At 50.9% G+C, this 17505-nt stretch overlaps 1 protein-coding gene across 2 annotated transcripts; it reads right to left on the bottom strand.

Annotated features, from left to right (window-relative positions):
* Positions 1-2249: 2249 nt before the first annotated feature.
* Bcl3 (BCL3 transcription coactivator) lies at positions 2250-16354 on the bottom strand. 2 transcript variants are annotated; one of them, XM_041653968.1, is made up of 9 exons: positions 15970-16354; positions 13580-13733; positions 6171-6279; positions 5111-5315; positions 4940-5028; positions 4658-4735; positions 3296-3463; positions 2930-3047; positions 2250-2840 (listed from the first exon to the last, which is right to left on the bottom strand). In XM_041653968.1, exons 1-9 carry the CDS (start codon positions 16208-16210, stop codon positions 2656-2658), a joined length of 1347 nt encoding a protein of 448 aa, XP_041509902.1. In that variant the 5' UTR covers positions 16211-16354; the 3' UTR covers positions 2250-2655. The 2 variants fall into 2 exon arrangements, with proteins under 2 accessions (XP_041509902.1, XP_041509903.1); XM_041653969.1 differs by lacking the exon at positions 4658-4735.
* Between the last annotated feature and the right edge of the window lie 1151 nt (positions 16355-17505).

The raw sequence follows: 17505 nt of genomic DNA on the forward strand, positions 1-17505 counted from the left end.
TATTGATAAAATTTAAGGTTATTTTTGGTAGATTATTGAGTCTACTTTGAAACCAAAAAGCAACTACTAGTTTAAAATATTTTGTATTGGTATGAATTTTTGTGTATTGATACAAATTTAAGGGATTTTGTTTTAACATATATATATATATATTCTCTTCTTGTTTAAGATATTTTTACATATTGAGACAAATACAAAATTGAGGTTATTTTGGTAGATTATTGAGCCTGCTTTCAAACTAAAGCAGCATCTACTAGCTTTAAAACTTTTACATTGGTATAGATTTTTATATATTGATACAAATTTAAGGTTATTTTTAAACATACTGTATATATGTTTCCACTCTTGTTTAAGGTATTTTACCTATGCAGGTCTTTTTAAAATGTAATGTATATAGTTCTAGTCTTTAAAAGCTATTATTAAAAACTGTTTAAAATAGTTAAGAAATGTAGAATAGTAGTTAGCTATCTATAACAGTCAAAGTTGTAGTCATATTAGGTATATTTTCAAGGTCAAACAGATATATTTTACATAGACAGATGGTCTTCAAATTCTTCAGAGACCTACAGAATGTAACATTTAAGATGTTTAAATAAAAAAGTTTTTCATGACAGTGAGACATGTCTGTTCCTGGCAGCACCAATTTATTTCAAAAGATGATGACAGGCATCAAAGAACCTCCATATGGAGTTTGCTTTTATTTGTGGCAAAGTTAGCCACTGGGTAAAGAAACTGCCCTTGCCTTAACTGCTAACAGAATATTGTACACAGTGGACAAACAGGACACAAAAAGGTGACTTATAAACTTTGCCAAGATAAGGTAGGGCAGTCCTTCAAAATTCTTGCTTCACAGAAAGTCTGTTGAATGTTCTAGACCTGTAGGCCTAAGATGGCCCAACATTGCAGAAACACCTTGGGTGACTATTCAGGTAGCCAGGCGTTTCTGTCATTTCTCACATTTTTGGGAAGTGGCTTGCTCTGCACTTCCTTACTCAGGTAACAGTATATCCTTCTTGGGTGTTTGATGGGAATTGAAGATTAGATAATTGGAGTTTTCCCTGTTACCAAACTCAAAAAGAAAACTCTTATAAGCAATACAAAGTTTATGAGGTTGAGAAACATCAAAGATTAAGTTTTTATCTAAAAAGATATTTTTAGGAGGGTAATACAAGTTATGAAAGAAAATGGTATAAAATGGTATAAAACGTTGGACTCACTAAGATAGGATAGATAATACAGTACTTTCTTCGAGTTTGTCAAATACATAAGGACTAAACATTATGAATGCAATTCTTGCTTGATAATTGTTCTTATTGTATATAGTTTTCCTATGTTACAGTTAAAACCTTTTCTTTTTATTTGACAAAGGGGGGAAATGTTGTGGGATATTTGTACACTGTGTGAAGATGTGTTGCTGTGATTGATGCAATAAAAAGCTGAACTACCAATAGCTAGGCAAGAAAGGTAATGCCACATGATAGAGGGCAGATTAATATAAATGGACTAATTTAAGTTATAAGAGCTAGTTAGGATCAAGCCTAAGCTATAGGATGTCCCCCTCCCGTCTTTTTTTTTTTTTTTTTTTGGTTTTTCAAGACAGGGTTTCTCTGTAGCTCTGGAGCCTATCCTGGAACTAGCTCTTGTAGACCAGGCTGGCCTCAAACTCACAGAGATCCACCCACCTCTGCCTCCCGAATGCTGGAATTAAAGGCGTGTGCCACCACTGTCTGGCCAGTTATAAGGTGTGCTTTTATAATTAATAAGAAGACTCCATGTCATTATTTTGGTGCTGGCTGGCAGGACAGAAAAGACTTACTACATATTATATACTTTACATATTATAATATATTATGTTTAAAATATATTATAATATATAAGTATGTATTACATATATTATATATAATACAAATATATTATAACCATATACTATATTATATACATAAATTATATACACATATATTTATATGCATGTTTCTTTAAAGCTCAAACACCAATCAGCTGAGGTTCCCACAGTGGCCCACAAATTGCAGAGTCCCTCAGAAACCCCTACAACTAGAACATTATGGAACCCTACAGAATCCCCAGGGAAGATGTCACAATGTTTCAGTAACTCATTTTACCGCCAAAGCCATCACCAGTCCCAGCCCCCTCCCCCAACAGCATTGGGATACAAAGTCACTTGGCGCATAGGTGAGCACCCACAAGCACACTTCTGCCCAGCCTGGTTGTGACAGATCCGAAGCAAGGGATATGGTACAAAAATACTTTATTACAAAAGAAATCTGACCCAAACCTAATAATTTACATTGTGATCAGTGCTGCCCCAGACACTCCTGGTTCCTCAGAGTGGAGGATGGGAGAAGAGAAGGGATTGTCCTTGGGTCCCTCCACTTCTGGGACTGAACAAAGAATCGATCAGCTATTGGATTCCAGACTGGGTACCTGGTGCCTGAGAAGAAGTGGGGCTACGAGTCCAGGGCAAGGGGTGAGATTAGGGCTATCTGTGCTCAGTAGTAGGTGCATGTGCGTAGGTGCAAAACCTGATCCTGGAGATTGGGGGGAAGCAGAACAAGGTCCTCACAGGTTCCAGAGAAGTGGTCCCCACAGGGCAGGGAGGCCTCTTCTCATGAGTCCGGGTCTGCCCCCCCATCCGTCTCAGCTGCTTCCTGGAGCTGGGGATGGGGGCACGGGCTGGCCGGGGCTTCGGAGGACTCCTGGGAAGGGCAGGAAGGCAGGTGGAGATGCAGTCGGAAGGAAGAAGTTTTGGGGGGTCACTGGGAAGCCAAGAGGATCCTTCGAGGGAGACAGTGGGGGTGAGGAGCACGGTGAGGACAGGAGACCTGTGGAGCGAATGAGACGTGGTTTAGGGCGGGGAGGTGTCTGCTGAGCTGTCTCCAGGGTCCTGAAGGCCCCCAGTGCAGACTCTCACCATTGGAGCTCAGACGACTGTTGCTCTCAGGGGAGGCGATGACACTTTGGTCCGGGGATGGGTCGGGTTGTGACCCTGAGGCGGCCCGAGAGGCCTTCCCTCTTAGGATGTCAATGACCTGTGGGGAAATGAGGGTCACCTGAGGTCTTTCCAATCTTTATTCATTCTCTTTTCCTCTCTCTTCCCAGTCCTCCCTCCCTCTGTTTCTCCTTCCTTTTTTCTTCGGTCCCCCTCCTGGAAGGCATCCAGGTGAGGGCCCGCAGGCACTTCCTTTCTTTGTGACTCAGCTTCCCCTCACCGCCTCCCTTCCAGGCATTTTTGTTACCTCTCTTGCCTAAATTCCCCTCCCCAGGCCTGCACACTCACCCTGCGGCTACGAGCCACCATGAGGGGCGTGTCATTGTGACAGTTCTTGAGGCCACTGTCAGCCCCGCTGCGCACCAGCGTGCGCACCAGAGGCAAGAGCCCTCGGCCAGAAGCAGAATGCAGAGCGGAGCTGCCGGAGTACATCTGAGCATTCACATTGGCGCCATGCTGTGGGATAGAACATTCTGGTCAGGAGTTTAGCTCGTGGCCTCACCTGGCCTGGGTCAGCTGGGGGAAAGGGACAGGTGATCACAACTGGGGCCCACACGGGTGACCAGAACCTGGCAACCAGAGTCTTGTCAGGGGGCTGCGGTCAAAGACAGCAAAGGCAAGTAAGCCTGGAGAGTGGGTGCAGGAAGATCAAGAGTTCAAGGTTAACCTGAGCTACAAAGTAAGTTCAAGTCCAGCCTCAGCTACACGAGACTCCAAGGAAGGAGGCTAGGAGAGCTGGACACTGTGGTCCAGTCATTCAAGGGAGAAATCATTAAGGAAATGTTCTGGAGAGTGGATAGAACGAGTGCAGAAGGACAGAAGGACAAGATGAAAGCCAGAAGCAGGGTCAACAAGGTCATCCCAGGTAAAGCCTAGGCTGGGTTGGGCGACATTTGCTGTCCTCCACAATGTGGCCAACCAAATCTAATTTTAAAAAGGGGCAGGGCATGGTGGCACACTCTCCAATTCCTGTACTTGGAAGCAAAGGCAGCCAGATCTCTGAGTCCAAGAACAGACTGGTCTACAGAGTGAGTTCCGGGATAGCCAGGAGGATATAGTGAGACCCTGTCTCAAAAAACCAAACCAAACTAAACATGATGAAACAAAAAATAAAAGCTAAGCTTAAGGAATGAAGAAATGACTCATTGGTTAAGAGCATTACCAACTCTTCCAGAGGACAGGGTTTGATTACAGGCACTCACATGGCAGCTCACAACCATCTGTAAGGACAGTTCTAGGATATCTGACGCCCTCTTCTGGCCTCAGAGGACACTGCACACACAGGGTGCACATCTGGAAGCGGATAAACCAACCATGTACAATAAAAGGAAAAAAAAAACCAAGGAAATAGCACATGCCTTTAATCCCAGAACTCTGGAGGCAGAAGCAGGCAGATCGCTGAGTTTGAGGTCAACTCTATATAGTGAGACCCTTTCTCAAAAAAAGAAAGAAAGAAAGATAGAAAGAAAGAAAGAAAGAAAGAAAGAAAAGAAACTTGAATTTGCAAATGAGATGTTGAAGGGAGAGTCAGAGCCTGGGGCGAAGCAGTAACTAGAGTCTGAACTGGAAAACGGGGTTCTGGCCAGGGGTGGAGGTGACAGATGGACTGGCGCCAGAGGCGGGACAGGGAAGGGGAGGGTGGGTACGAACCAGCAGCAAAAGCTGCACCATGTTCAGGCTGTTGTTCTCCACAGCATGTATGAGTGGGGAGCGGCCGCTCTTGATGTCCTGCGGGAGGGCAGGTCTCTCAGTCACCCCCACTTAGTAGGCTCTGAGCATCCCTCCCTTTGAACTGGCCTCCAGCGCTTTAGATCCTGGAACCCTCAGCGACCCTGGCGCCCTTCGCTAGCTCCGCCTCCTAGACCATCCCCCCCCCCCCCCCCCCCCCCGCACTCAAGGCCACACCCTTGACCGCCTGCCACCCTGGCTCACCACTGCATCGATGTCGGCACCGCGCTCCAGGAGCAGCAGAACAGCCTCCTGACACCCGGTGTTCACGGCTACGTGCAGGGCAGTGAGCCCTGAGGGAAGGGAAAACTGCAGTCAAGCCCCGGACTGTGTTTGGACCGTGGCAATATCACCCTGTCCTCTCTGGGGACTCACCTTCGTAATTGCGAGCCTCCAGGTCTACGGAGCCCGGGGTTGCATTGTCCAGCAGGGCCTGCAGGCAGCTGGGGCTTCGGTGCTCGCACGCCAGGTGGACTGCGGTCTGGCCGTGGCGGTCCAGGGCCATGGGACTGGCACCAGCTGTCACCAAGAGCCGGACCATATCAGGTAATGCGGTGATCACAGCCAGGTGAAGAGGGGTCTGGGGAACAGTGACGGCGAGGGATCAGAATCTTTCCACGCATGCATCTAGGGTTTTCTGAGTCTATTGATGGAAGCCTCTGACATCTCGCCCAGTTTAAGAGTCGGATATCCCTGTGATTACCTCAAAACCCAGAAAGTCTAACTTGACAGAACTTTCTTTGGTGGGGGGCGATGTGAGATAAATAGGATGTCAGGGAGCCCATGCTGACCACAGACTTGCTCTACAGATGAGGATGACCTGATGGTGGGTGTTCTTGCCTCCACCTCCCAACTGCTGAGACCATAGTAATGGCTTTTGTTTTCTTGATTCGGTTTTAAACATTTTAAGTATTTGCTTTCTGTGCATGTGGTATGTGTGTGCCCCAGTGCACCGGTGGAGGTCAATTGACAACTCGCGCTAGTGAGACCTCAAGTTGTCAGGCCTGGAGGTAAGGACCTTTACTGGTCCAGACTTTTTTGTTGTTGTTGTTGTTTGTTTGTTTTAAGATTTCTATTATGTGCATAGTATCCCGCTTGCATGTATCCCTGCAGGCCAGAAGAGGGCACCAGATCTCATTACAGATGGTTGTGAGCCACCATGTGGCTGCTGGGAATTGAACTCAGGTCCTTTGGAAGAGCAGCCAGTGCTCTTAACCTCTGAGCCCTCTTTCCAGCTCCCAAGAAAAGGCAGTGCCTGTTGTATGTCCCAGGCTGGCCTCAAGCTCTCTATTTCCCATGCTCGGTTCCTGTCCAGTCTCCCAAACGCTAGCTACCATGCCCAGATCCACCCGGATGCTGGCTCCCTGCTGTGCCTCTCCTCTGGGACTCCTCCTTCCCAGGAGCAGGAACCCCCAAAACCCTAGGGCGACCTCACCTGCCGCAGGTTGTTGTGGACGTCCAGCTCCCGGCCTCCCTGCTGGAAAAGGATAACCAACCGGAGGGCGATTGCCTTGTTGTTCTGAACCACTGCGATGTGGAGAGGCCTGAGGGGACACAGGAACAGTCACTGGCATTAGGGACTGGTCACTAGGCTGCCGAAAGGGCTGTGTGGGATGCTTTGTAAGACTTTTAGAGTACAAGCTTCTTCGTTTGTTTTCCGAGACAGGATCTCTGTGTAGCCCTGGCTGTCCTGGAACTCACTCTATAGTCCAGGCTGGCCTTGAACTCACAGAGATCCGCCAGCCTCTGCCTCCTGAGTGTCGGTATTAAAGGCATGAGCCACCACCGCCTGGCTGAGTACAGTCATTTATAACCATCTTGGGACAGCCCGAATAGGCTTCCTCTGGCATCATGACAGCCTCCACCCCCTCCCCAGCTCCCTGGCTTCCACCTGCCCTGGCAGTCCCTCACATCATAGCCAGAGAAATATTTCCAAATATGCCTTCCCCTCTATTCCTCACTTGATCAAAGGTTCCATGTGAGTTATTAAAAAATTGGATAATTTTTGGCTTTAGGGGTGCTAGGAACAAACCCTTCTACTGGATAAGTGGGGCCTCTATTACTAAGCCTCACCCCAGCCCCTCACTGGGGATTCTAGGCAGGGACTCTACCACTGAGCCACACCCCTAGCCCCTCACTGGGGGATTCTAGGCAGGGGCTCTACCACCGAACCATGCCCCCAGCCCCTCATTGGTGGATTCTAGGCAAGCATACTGCTGCTGAGCCACGCCCCCAGTCTTCACATGATTTTTTTTCCTGTTACTATATAACTTAGGATGCCCCTGATCTCACTAAATGGCCCAGGCTGTCCTCAACTTGATGACAATCCTCCTGTCTCCTGAATGCTAGGATTATAGGCTTGACCATCACACATGGATAGGCCCTGTGTGAGTGGGTGTCTACCTGTGCAGCTCAGAGTGGCATCAAACGCGCAGTCCTCCTGCCTCAGCCTCCCAATGCTAAGTTGTTTTGTTCTCGTCTCCCATTTCCTTTGACAGCACCTCCGTGCTCTCTCTTCCCTCTGCTCTGGACACACTGGCCTCCATGCTGTGCACCCGAGACATATCCATAGGGCTTGCCACCCTCACCCCTGCCTCTGCTGAGATACCATGGCAGACTCGCATGCCCTCTCCTCTCCCCTGCCACATTTGCCTCCATGTTGCTCTGGGCTCATCGTCCACTTTGCAGTCACATCCTGTCCGAGCCTCTCCATGACAGTGTCTACTGTACTGAGGAGGACGACATTCCCTGCCCAGAGGATGTACCTGACAGAGAACAGGTGTGCAGTGACTACGCCCATCCTAATGGTCACCCTGATGCCTTCCCCAAGCCACAGCTTCCTCATCTGTGAAGTGGGCATGTCTTGGTCATACATTGGGTTCAGCCTCCACCCAAAGACATCCCAGGGCTGTCCGCTGACGACAGGCTTTGACCAAAAGCAGGCAAGGCTAGGCGTGGTGGTGTATACATTTGATCCCAGGACTCAGGAGGCAGAGGCTGGTGGATCTCTGTGAGTTCAAGGCCAGCCTGGTCTACAAGAGCTAGGCTCCAAAGCTACAGAGAAAACCTATCTTGAAAAAAAAAATAACAAAACAAAACCCCAAAAAGGCAAAAAACAAACAAAAGAGAATAAAATGAGGAAGAAGGAGCCACGTGGGTTATGGGTCATGGCTCTGTAGCTGTTCGGCAGTGTAGAATGTCCTGATAGAGTGATGGACCCATTCCCTAGCTCAGGGAGCCTTCCGTTTCCCACAACCAGACAATTACCTCTGCTGCTCACTCAAGGTCATGCCCTTTGGCTGTGGGAGCAGTTGCAAAGCAGAGGTGTGAGAGACCGCCATTCCGTCAGTGCCCCAATTACCCCCTACCCACCTAGGAAGGCCACATCAGCCTCAGCATTTCCTCCGGGATTCCCCAAAGCTCCCTTCAGACTCAACTGTGCTCCCCACCGAAGCACTTGCCCCTTTCCCAGGGATCGCAGACTGCCATTCAGAGGGAGCTTTGCATCCGTTGGTGCATGGGGACAGAGGGAGAGCAGCGTCGGGCAGACTGCATGTCCTTGTGCTGCATGGCCTTTATTTCACATGTGTGTGAATGTGGTGCATGCATGTGTATGTGTTTTTTCGTGTGCCTCTGGGCTCTCCACCTTACTTTCAAGTTTTTAATTTCTGCTACCAGGTCTCAGTATGTCAATTCCTGACTGATATGGATCTCACTGTGGAAACCAGGCTGGCCTCGAACTCAGAGATCCCCCTGCCTCTGCATCCCCAGTGCTGGGATTAAAGGTGTGTCCCACTATACCTGGCTTTTATTATTCATGCGTGAATGCCTTTATTGTGTACACACAAGCAGGTGCATATATGCCACAGCACACTTGAGGACAGAGGACCTGCGGAGGTCAGTACTCCTTACCCACCATGCGGGTTTCGGGGATCAGTCTCAGGCTGTTAGGCTTGCTTGCGGCCTCTCTTCTCCCTGAGCCACCTCACCTATCCCTCTACCATACTGATTTCATTATTTTCCTTTTTTCTGCTTTTCCTGTGAGTGTGGTGTGCAGGTATGTTTTTGCACTTATGTGAGTGCACGCGTGTGCATACACATGCGTGGTGATGTCAGAAACTATCCTCCATCCCTCCTCCACCTTACTTTTTCAGACAGTCTCTCCTTGAGCTTGGGGCTCACTGGGTGAGCCTCCAGGATCTTCCTGCCTTTTCTCCCAGCTGAGATCCGCAGCCTGAGCTTTTCACTGTGTGCTGCGGTTCCAAGCTCAGATCCTCTAGGCTTGAGCAGCAAGTGCTTTACCCAAGAAGCAACCACTCCGTTCCTGGATGACCTTCACTGAACCTATTTACTAGCCCCGTCACAGAGGCTGCACGTCCCGAAAGGGAGGCGGGAAGTTTGAGACTAACTAGGGCTGCAGAGTGAGATTCCATCATCAAAACAACGCTTTTGGAGCCAGTGGTGGTGGCGCACGCCTTTAATCACAGTACTTGGGAGGCAGAGGCAGGCGGATCTCTGTGCGTTCGAGATCAGTCTGGTCTACAAGAGCTAGTTTCAGGACAGGCACCAAAAGCTACAGAGAAGCCCAGTCTCGAAAGTTAAAAAACAAAACAAAACAAAACAACAACAACAACAACAAGAAGAAGCAAAACAACAACAACAACAACAAAAGGTTTTTGGATGCAGTACAAAAGAACCCCTACCCAGAATCCCCAGTGAGGGGTTGAGAGTGTGACTGGTAGAGGCTAGGACATGCAAGGCTCTGGGTTCTATTCTCACCATTACCAAAAAAAAAAAAAAAAAAGCAAAAGTCCATTAATGAAGCATCTACTTTCTCACGTGCCAACTGCCTTTCACTAACCAGATCTTTACCAAGGCAGAAAGGTACAGTGAGCATCCAGAATCCACGGTTCAAATTATCTCCCCACTTTATTCTGAGGGAGCGCTGAAATCTCGAGGTCCGAGGGGCTCGGGTGAGGAGGGGCACATTCCATCAGAAATGCATACTGGACGTCAGAGCTCCCCAGCAAAAGCCTGGGGCAAAATACCTCTTACGTGAGCCTGGCTTTCCTTCCCACTATAGAGCCGCAGGCCAGGCCAGATTACAATCGGCGAATCCCTGAATCTGGATCCAGATATTGTGAAGCAGATTGAAATCGAAAATGCTGGGGGAGGGGCAGGCCCTGAATCCCCTCCCAGTTTGGCTTCCCTACGTCCCTAAGCAGCGTCTCCCTAGACGCGCAGCCAGCCAGGGTCCCTCCCGGCGCGGGCGGGGTTAAGCGAGGGCAGAGAGCGAATGATTTCAGAGAAACGGTCCAGGCTGCAGTTCCCATAAATGCGCGGGCCGCAGGGGGTGGGGCGGGGCTGGAGGAAGTGGGGACGGGAGGGGCGGCCCAGCCCTCGGACTTCCAGTAACAGGTCTGCGGGGCGGGGCTGGGCTTCCTGCTCCCGGGGGAGGGAAGCCTGGCCAGCTGGGGATCTACCCGGCCATACCCTGGCACCCCAACTTCCACTCTCCCAGTGGGGGAGGAAACAGAACCCCGAGTCCTCCAGCCTTGGGGCCCCTCTTGCAGCTTTACTGGGCCCAGATTCAGCTGGCTTCTGGTTCCGGTATTCCCGCATTCACACCAAGGTCTTTCTTGGGACTTCAGAAACACACATAAGTTTACTGAGCAACGACCTCCCACCACACCCCAAGTGGCTTCTCTTTCTTCCACGTTCCTTGAAAGACATGGAACTGCAATACTCCAATCTTTACATCTTTGGGGGGGCACACTCACCCTAAGACAGGCAGCTTCATTAAAATATGGGACCACATTTTTACGGCGGGTCGGGGTTTAGTTTATATAAAGTTTGCTTGATTTCTGGTGCATGGGGGCCTAACCGAGGGCTATGACTCCTGAGCCCCTCCCCCAGTGTAACCTGCTATTGTTTTGAAATTCTTCCATTTTCTTTAAAATGCATGGAACCACTATCATGTTTTGAGACAAGGTCTCGCCACCCTCAGCCCTCCGCCTGCCTTTCCAGTGCCGCGATTACAAGTGTGCATGGACACACCACTGGCTGAAATACTCACTTTCTTCAACCAAGGACTGAAAACTTGGGCAGTTGGTCCTTCCTTTGAGACCTGTGTAAATGTCAGGTCCCCAAACTACGTCCCCCCCCCCATCTCTTTCTTTATTCCCAGTTCCTCCCTGAGACTTAAGGCATGTACCCTATGTCTCTTGCAGAAAGATTCGGACTCCAGATGGCCTTACTCTGTAGCCCAGGCTAACCTCAAGCTGGAGAGGACTCTCCCTGAACTTGCTGGGAATATTCGAAGTTTAGCCACCACGCTGGCTTTCCCTAAGATTCTTGTCTCCCTGAAAGAGGCCAAGTCCGGACAACAGGTTTCTGGTTCTCTAGGATTTAGACTTAGGGTCCCTGGCCAGCCTCCCTGCCCTGCCCTCCCCCAGCCTGTGTGAAGTGGGGTTGGTGGCGCAGGCAAGCAGCCAGAGTTTGGCCGGCTGCCCATTCCGGTAAGTCTCGGCCCCAGCGGAAGGGGTTAAGGTTGGAGGGAGCGCCGGAGGGAGTGAAGGGTGCTGACGTGGGGAAGGCAGAGCAGCTGGGCTGCGGTCAGGTTCTGCGGGAAGGGATTTCCCCAGCCGGCAGCTGAGGCAGAAGTGTTTGCGTTGGGGGCGGGGGGGGGGGGGGGAGAGGTCTGGAAGAGGGGTGAGGGGCTGTGAATGCAGACTGCACCTTGCCACCAGACCACAGACAGCTCACCCCTGGGGACAGTTACAAATTAAACCTCCGCATTTGGCCCCTGGGGTGGGAAGCAGATAGAGTTTTATTGAGTCTTTAATGGACCTCTGACACTTTCTCCTGCTTGAACTCACGTGGTAGCCTACAGCCTCCCCAGGGCAGCTCTGTGCAAACATTACCTACTCAAGTATTGAGCGCTTACTGTTTGCCCAGTCCTGGTCTGTGTACGCTGGTGTATACACCATTGTGTAAGGTCTATGACGAAGCCTGGTTTCCAAACAGAAACGGAGGCTCCAGAACATCAAACCAGCAGTCCAACCCTTCTCTGCACAAATGGGCCGATTGATCTCTGGCTAGAGAGTCCGGATCTCAAACCAATTCCCACATGAGGGTTCCTTATATTTTCCATTTCAGCCAAATGATAATCCCAGTATGTGGGAGGCTGAGGTAGGAGGATTGGGTTGCTGTGAGTTATAAGCTGACGTAGGATACATAGTGAGTTCCAGGCCACTCACTTCCAGAGCGAGACCCCGTGTCAATGTAAACGAAAAAGCTGGACATGGTGGTGCAGGTCTGGAATCCTAGCACTGGGGGATGGGAGTAGGATCTTTGTAGTCCTAGGCTAGGTAGTGAGTTCTGGGCTAGCCTGGACTACATGTGGCCTTTACTCAACAAAACAAAACAGTTCATCTTTTCCAAAGAGGGACATACGTACAATTCCTGCTTTTACAGAGAGGGAAACTGAGGTACTGAGGAGGGAGAAACAGCTGAGATTCACACCCAGATTAATTGAACAGCTGTCAACTGCATGGGGTGTTCATTATATGCTGTGCCCAGGCCTAGACTGCCCTCTGATCCGAGAGATAAACCAGACTGTTGGGAAATCAGCTCAGTGGGCTATGGCCATGCAAGAATGACGTGGACTAGAAGAGAAACGATCCAAGACTGGGAGGAGGCCAGGGTGAGGGCGGCTTTACTCTGCATCCACCCTGAAAACAGGCACTATGGGTTCATCATACAGTGACAGGCACGCAAAACAGCTGCCAAGGGCTTCTTTGGTGCTGGGGGAGGAACCTGGGCCTCATGTGTGTGTGTGTGTGTGTGTGTGTGTATGTGTGTGTGTGTGGTGTGTGTGTGTATGTGTGTGGTATGTGTGTGTGGTGTGTGTGTGTGTGCTTGCACTAGGCAAGCATGCACTCTCCCCACTGAGCTTCATCCCCAACCTCCGGTTGGCTTTGAACTCCTGGATTCTCCAGGCTTTACCCTTAGCGTCCCCAGAACAAGGCTTACCACGTGCATTGGCACCCTGAGCTCTAGCCCAAGTTTACTGACACATGACCTATGACACGCTAGACTCAAACCTCTCATGTGTGTGTGATACCTCCAAAAAATCAGCACATAAAATGCAGTTCCCAGAGCTGGGCATGGTGACGCGCACCTTTGATCCCAACACTCAGGAGGTAGATGAAGGCAGATCTATGCAAGTTTGAGGGAGCCTGGGCTCACTCTGTGAGTGAGTTCCAGGCCAGTTAGGGCCACAGAGTGAGACCTTGACTCAGGGCAGGGTGGTGGTGGCACAAGCCTTTAATCCCAGTACTCAGGAGGCTCTCTGTGAGTTCGAAGCCAGGCATCCAGGTCTACAGAGGGAAACCCTGCTTTGGAGAACCAACCAACAAACAAACAAAAAAGTGATGGAAGACCCATAGAAGCTCAAAACCATCTGTCGCTCCATTTCCAGGGGACCTATGACCTCTTCTTGTCTCCTCAGGCACCAGGCATGCACACGGTGCACAGACATTCACACAGACAAAACATCCATGTATGTAAATAAAATTTAAAAAAATGAAAACAAAGAAAGATACAGTTCTCGTTTTTTTGGATTATGATAAAAATTGAGAGGTTGGGGGTGTGGCTTCCTGTTAGAGCAAGAGGCGCAGTCTCCCACCCCCACAGCAGCCCTAGCCAATGAGAGCTCTTCAGCGCCCATTTTCCATAGGAGGGAACTGAAGCTCAGGGGGACAGATTGTTCAGTTTCAGCGAGCCATGGAGGCACATTCTAATGGGGGTCAGAACCTATCGTCCCCACACTCCGTCACTTACGTGTCTCCATCCTCATCTGCACGGGTGGCCAGGGCGATGTCAGCGGAAAGGGGGTGTTCCACAGGGCACATCCTGGGGTAGAGGTGCGTGGGCAGGTTCAGCAGCGGAAAGGGGGGTCCCACCGTTGGGGTAGGGTAAATGGGCACCAAAGGTCCTGAAGACAGCAGAAACAAAAAAGGAAGAGCCAGGTGAAGCCAAAACCTAGACTCTTGCCTAGGGTTTTCTCCCTTCAAGCCTTGGCATCTTCCCAAATCCCCTGCTCCCATTCCCATGTAGCCCAGGCTGATCTTGAACCTCACACCCCTGATCCCCCTGCCTCTGTCTCTTCAGTGCTGGAATTATTGACCCACATCACTTCACTTACTATATTACCTCCATATACAATCATTTAAAATTTTTTTCTCTGTATGTGCATGTGCCTGAGTGTATTTATGTATTTATGTGCACCACATTTGTGCACGTGCCCATGGGGGCCAGTAGAGGGCGCCAGATGCCTTGAAACTGGAGGTATAGGGAGTTATAGGTTCCCACAATATGGATGCTGAGCTCTGAAGTCAAATCCACTACAAGAACACTAAGTCCTCTCAATTGCTGAGCCATCTCTCCTGCCCCAAGGTCCTTTTTCTTTTAAAGATCTATTTCTAGCCATTACTTTAAAAAATTGTACTATTTTTTAATGCATATGGATGTTTTGCCTGCATGTACGCATGTGCACCACACGCCTGCCTGAAGCTATCAGAGACTAGAAGACAGCCTTACACTTTTAGGACTGAAGTTACAGTTGGTTTTGTGGGCTGTCAGACCTGGATGCTGGGAACACAACTAGGTCCTCTGCAAGAGCAGCAAGTGCTCTTAACCACTCAGCCATCTCTTTAGCCCTCACCCCTCCATTGAAACACTGTGTCACTGTGTTTTTAGCCCAGACTGGTCTCAGACTCATGGAGATCCTCCTGCCTCAGCTTCCCAAGTGCTGGGATTACAGGCATGCATCACCATGTTTGGCTACCCCAGGTTCTATTAGCTCCTCAAACTTGTTCCTCAAGGCCCAAGACAATGTTCTCATTACTGTCTCTCCCCCAGCTCCTGCACCCTTCGTCCCTCATCCCTATCCCTCATCCCCATTCCCTCGTATGACGCATGTCTTCTCTCACAAATGTCTGGCCTCCATCCATCTACAGAAGAGACCTTTAAGGGCAGAGAGACCTGTCACCACCCAGCAGGGGTACCCCAGTTGCAAAGTTACACTGTGAGTAATTTTGTAGCTGGTGGACTAAAGATCTGGTGTTGGGTGCCCGGTAAACACGATGGGTCTGGGGAGCCAGGACAGTCAGGGAACTTGGCCCCAGAGCCCTTTTAGATGGAACTGTTGGGAAGGACCAGCACAAAGATGGGAAAACAGAGGCCAGGGTTCTCATTAGGAAGAGGAAGGCCTCCTGTTCTGCAGCTTGAGGTCCTCCCACTGATGCATGGGTAGGCTAGAAGCTGCAGAAGCTAGAGGGCCCAAGGAAGCGGGGGGTCGGCAGCTCTGGGTTACTGCAGGGGGATGCCCCTTCCTTGATATAAAGCTTGGGGAGAAGGGTACCTGGCTTTCTGCCATCTGAGCAGCTTTGGCGTTCCCTTTCCGCAGTCCCACCTTTCCAGGCCCCTGAATCCCTTCCCTCCGACCCAAGTCCTTCAGTTTCCGAATTCCTTAGCTGTGTTACCCTTCCTAGAACCCTCAGTCCCCCCCGAGTCGGCCCCTCGTGAGCACACACAATTGGCTGTGTAGAATGCTAGCTCTGTTTGCTAATTCCTCCTAACCTGCAATAACCTCCAAACCTGGGGTATTGGAGGCTCTGAATGTCGTGTTATCATTTAGGCCTGTGATCTAAACACGGGGGTGCTCAGAACCCTAGTGCCTTTCTCTCAACCCCTATGCCCCGAGAAATCTCAGTTCTCAAGATTTAACCTAAGGTACCAGTCTCTTTAGATAGATCCCTGTTCTGTTTCTATGCCCCCCCCCCCCACATATCTGCATGCCAGAACCCCAGTTTCCAAGGCCTGAGTGGCAATTAATTGTTCATAGTTCTTAACATCTGGTCCCTCCCAGCCTGAAATTCTGTGCCTCTGGGATACCATGGGACCCCATATCTGCGCCACTGGACACTGTCCCCTGACAGCTCCCATAAGACATTTGACCCTTGGGCACCCCTCTGACCTCTTGGCACCCTCATGGTTGAGCTCCAGGGCTTTGCAGCCTGTTTCGGAGCTGTCTCTAAGACACTAGCTTAGAGTCCTAGACACCATCCTAGAGTCCCAGCTACCAGGAATCCCATCTATTTGTGTCCTGTGCTCTGCTGACCTCAGGTGGCCCCCACCCGTTTCTGACACTCTCGGGGGAGGCTACTCACCCTGGTAGTAAAGCGCCTCCGGCCTGGCCACGCCGTGGGGGGGCCCAAGGACAGCCAGGGTGTCGCAGCTGCTGCGCAGGGGGTCCTGGGGTCCGGCGAGGGTGCGCGGGGCTGCGGGCTCCGGGGACGTGGGGCGCAGTGGGCGTTTGCGGAGCGGCAGCGCGGCGCCCGGGGCGCCCTTGGGTCGGGTGCGCAGGTCCACGGGCCCCTCGTCCATGGCCCCCGCGGGGCATCGGGGCATCGGGCCGCCCGGAGACGCCGGGACGCGCGGCAAGCTCGGCACGGGAAGGCGGTCTCGCCGGGCTGCGGGACTTCCCCTGCTGCCGACTGAACTGAAGGGACTTTTGTCAGCCGGGGCGGCGCCCGCCTCCCGCCTCCCCGCCCCCGGGCCCCCAGGGCCACCCGTCCGCCCCAGGGGTTTCCTGGACCCGCGTCTGGGAGGCGGAGCCGGGGCTCCTGGTCCCCACCCGCTGCTCTGCACAGCTGCCTCTGGCCTGGAGCTGGGTCTAGTCCTAGAGAGATAGTCTCTCTCTCTCTCTCTCTCTCTCTCTCTCTCTCTCTCTCTCTCTCTCCTTCCTTGTTTTCTTAGACTGAAGCCTATGTAGACTAGGCTAGCCTCGACCTGGCTATGAAGCAGAGGGTGGTCTTGACCTACTGATCCCTCCTGTTTTCACCTCGAGTGCTGAGAGGACACCTGCTCCAAGGGGCCTTGATTTTTCTTTCTTTCTTTTTCTTAGATTAGGAATCAAGTAGCCCAAGCTAGCCTTGAATTTGCTACTGTAGCAAAGAATGACCTTTAACTCCCAATCCTGTCTTCCCTCCCAGAAGCTAAGGCTGTAGACCTGGACACCGTTAACAGACAAAATTTTCTGTTGTTTGAGCAGGGACCTCCTGCATGCCTGGGATCCAGCCACTCAGCCCCTTCTGTGGTTCCTGTCTCTGAGTTTCACGGCATGTCTGGTTAACAGAGTCTACGTTTGTGAGGAGCCTCCCTTTTTTGACTCTATTGTCACAGGCCCCATCTTTCCTTTAGTGTTTCTGAGTCTTCCAGTCACCTCCTCTGACCCCAACCGTGCAATTCTTGGAGGCCACAGGGTTGCTAGGACGTGGGTTCGAATCCTGATTCCTACTTCCTCTTGGGTGACCTTGACCATGCACTTCCCCCTTGAGTTGCTCGTCCTCCCCCCACTTTTTGCAATACTGGAGCCTAGGAACTTGTGCACAGCAAGCAACTGTCCTAGCACTGAGCTATGGCCCAGCCTTCTTTTTGCTTTCCAATCTGCCCAAGCATTTCCAATCTGCATTTGCTCGGTAGCCCAGGATGACTTTGAACTTGGAACCTTCCTGCTTCCTCTTGAGGAGGTGGGGTTGACAGCCTGCACCATCAGGGTGCGAATGAAAAACCCAGCCCAGGGCAGGGATTGATTTTTGGCTGGTGCCCAGGCCCTAGCCACCCTCTGTCTTCCTTGTGCCTTGGGGCTTGCAGGCCACAGGGTGGACAAGCATGTGTGTGTGTGTGTGTGTGTGTGTGTGTGT

Source organism: Microtus oregoni, unplaced genomic scaffold (assembly GCF_018167655.1).
Source record: "Microtus oregoni isolate MIOR12 unplaced genomic scaffold, Mior012 000006F_ref0000085, whole genome shotgun sequence".
NCBI lineage: Eukaryota > Metazoa > Chordata > Mammalia > Rodentia > Cricetidae > Microtus > Microtus oregoni.